The 3167-nt window shown below is 44.4% G+C and overlaps 1 protein-coding gene across 1 annotated transcript; it reads right to left on the reverse strand.

Annotated features, from left to right (window-relative positions):
- Positions 1 to 766: 766 nt before the first annotated feature.
- LOC146724032 (uncharacterized) lies at positions 767 to 1872 on the reverse strand. The gene is given in 2 exon segments (XM_085480625.1): positions 767 to 869; positions 871 to 1872. Coding segments are annotated over 2 exon segments (1098 nt in total). The 5' UTR covers positions 1866 to 1872.
- Between the last annotated feature and the right edge of the window lie 1295 nt (positions 1873 to 3167).

A 3167-nucleotide genomic window follows, 5' to 3' on the forward strand; every position in this document is an offset into this window, starting at 1 on the left:
CGTCAATCTAACAGTTTTCGAGAATGAAATGTATTTTTCCTTTGTTATCGGCAGTAATTCGATTTTCCCTTTCGAACGCTGTGGCTATGTCCTCGATAATAAAATGTGCGTCGTAGCCGGACAGATTGTGAAAGACTATAGGGATACAAAATGATTCTTTGTAATTTAAGTTACAATTTGAATGCGCAGGACCCCTGTACCGCCCGGTGAGGTGGCAATGATCGCGGACGCGTGTATCGTCTTCGTCAAACGGTTTTTCACAAATGTGACAATGCGTCGCGGTGCGAAATTTTAACCACTCGTCAGGCGTTAAATTTACCATGGGGACATTGGTCGTTAAAAATATTTTTTACGCGGATTGCTAAATTTTTAAGCTGTTCGGCGAACCATGCGACGCAATCGACACTACGGCGGGAATTGTACGCGGACAACGAACTGTCGTACGAACACTGTACATAGTATGCGATGCTGAAACACTTGATGGTGTTGATGATTTTGGCATCTTCGGTCTTTGCCAAAACACACTCGAGGTCGGCGTACACTACAAACGGCAGCCGCTCTTTCCTCGTGTAGTTGTCGAAGCTGAGCCACTTGTCCTTGTCGCTCGGCAACCGGATAGCGCAGTCGTTCAGTTTCCCGCAATCTTCCGTATGCGCCCTGCAACTGGTCCTCAGAATAGAAATAATGTAGGCATCTGTAAAAAAAAAATAAAAAATAAAAAATTTAATTAGAAATATTTTAAATATAATTTAAGTTTACTATATACTTACCGATCGCAAATAAATTTTCTACATTTGTGTTTGCTCAGTTGCGAGCTCACGAGACGAGACAGATTTTTTATGCACGCGAAATGCCCGTGTTTCGTCCTCCACGTACAGCAGATTGACGTGCCTGTCCTTTTTTTCCGAAAGACGCAACGGGACAATGTTCTCGTTCTCGATGATGTACACATTCACGGAGATGTCGTTTGCAAGTTCAAACTTTTTAATTTGATTCACAGTCACTGGAAACTCAATGTTTTGGAGATTCAGCACTGTTGTGTAATGTGGATAAGAGGATTCTCGACCCGTGTTTCTTTCAGCAGTGTAAAGAGCGGCCACCACCGACCATGCGAAACACGCTTTGTCCGCTGATTGCACATTAACCACCGCTCTCTTTGCCATAATTTTTTGCGGTAATTTGACATGACATCCCGCGCGCATTGGATTGTACTTATTTACATTCACTGTCAAATCTATTATCCGCGACAATGCCCAGCCGCTATCGCGTTCCTGGAACTCTTCTAGCGATGCTAGCGTGGGCTCGATTACGCGGCGCTCGTACCACTCGCGTACATCGGACGTGCGAAAGAGTTCAAAGATTCTCGTGTTAATACTTTTATTGGCGCGCTTGTCACCGGACACAAATTCACCGTTGAAAACAGTGTTCACTTTTACACTGATGTGTCTCTGCAGCACATTCTCCACGTTCTCGACTACAATGTCTGCGGCATTTTCCAAAAACTGACGCGGTTCGATGTGGTCTGCGTTAATTACCACGCCGGTCAGTATACGGCTATCGAACGCCGTATCGATTTCGCGCCAAACTAGTCTTTGCGCGTTATTGCCGCCGCCACTGAATCCGCCGCCACTAGGCATGGATTCACCGACATACCGTCTCTGCAAGCGCACCTTTGCACCCTCGAATCGCGCTATTCTCGCCACCAGAGATTGTCTATGTCCAATCGAGAGACGCGGACGCTTGGCACGGCTGCGTTCTTCCAGCTCTTCGATAAATTCTTCGCACTCTTGCAGCCATCCGAAATATTCGCCCAAGTTAGCAACTTGGCGGGAACGCTCCAACAGGTCGCGCTCAACGTTCTCCATTTTTGTAAAAAATTCACTTTTTTCACACTTATTACAAAAAACAACTTCTTTGCACACTAAACTTTTTTTTCTTGCACCTCGAATGAAGCGTGCGCTCGCCAGTGGTACTATGGTCCGGCAGCTGCATCGGTCCTCATTATATATCCCGATCATCCCTTTGTTCGTGGGGATGATGATGCAATTGTTAATTCGCGAGAAATATTTGTGTGATATCTTCGGAGAAAATTTAGATATCGCTGATAATTCTTAGAAATACATAGATAAATTTCACCCCGTCGGCAAGACACGCCGGATCGGATTGACATGTCGCAACCTGTACGGATCAACCCGCTTGATTGTCGGCAAACCTTTTGTTTTTAGTAATTCGCAGAATTATCTTATCTTCGGAGAAAACTTAGATATCCGATTGTCGGCGCTCGGCTTGGATTTGGATTTTGCGGCAGCCATTCGCAGAATTTTATCTTATCAAATTTAGATGAAGAAACGCAACCCCCTTAGTAATAGATATCCGATTGTCGGCGCTCGAAATGCGGCAGCCATTCGCAGAATTTTTATCTTATCAAATTTAGATGAAGAAACGCAACCCCCTTAGTAATAGATATCCGATTGTCGGCGCTCGGCCTGAAACGGCGGCAGCCATTCGCAGAATTTTTATCTTATCTTCGGAGAAAATTTATGAAAACTTTGATACCGCTCAAAGACGCCGCTTATCTTTGATACCTTACAAAGACGCCGCTTATCTTGGATTCGAAAACTTAGCTTATCTTATCTTGGATTTTCGGAGAAAATTTATGAAAACTTTGATACCGCTCAAAGACGCCGCTTATCTTATCTTATCTTGTTTATGAACATATCAGGTAACATGATCCCCTTATCTTATCTTGTTTATAAATATATCAGGTAACATGATCCCCTTATCAGGTAACATGATCCTCTTATCAGGTTATCTGATATGTTTATAAACAAAGATAAGCTTATCTACTGATAAGACCCCCTCCCCCCCGCGTGACGTCACCCCTCCTCGCCCCCGATTCCCTCCCCGCCCCGCACCCCCCTCATTGCCCCTGAGTTAGAACCCCCATAGTATACCTACTGAAAAATTCTCGCGCGTATCCGCTATCGAAAAATTTTGCAATTATTGCAAGAAGCGTGGACATAACCGCGAAAAATGTTGGGAGTTAAACGGGCGACCGAAAAATAAAACGCTCCCACGGAACAAACCAGAGAATCGAAAAAACCCGCGAAGTATTAATAAAATAGATAATCAAAGAATCCGGCAGGAGAGAAATTCCGATTCCGAAC

The sequence above is a fragment of the Nylanderia fulva genome, unplaced genomic scaffold (assembly GCF_048542155.1).
Source record: "Nylanderia fulva isolate GAGA-0341 unplaced genomic scaffold, ASM4854215v1 Scaffold1537, whole genome shotgun sequence".
NCBI lineage: Eukaryota > Metazoa > Arthropoda > Insecta > Hymenoptera > Formicidae > Nylanderia > Nylanderia fulva.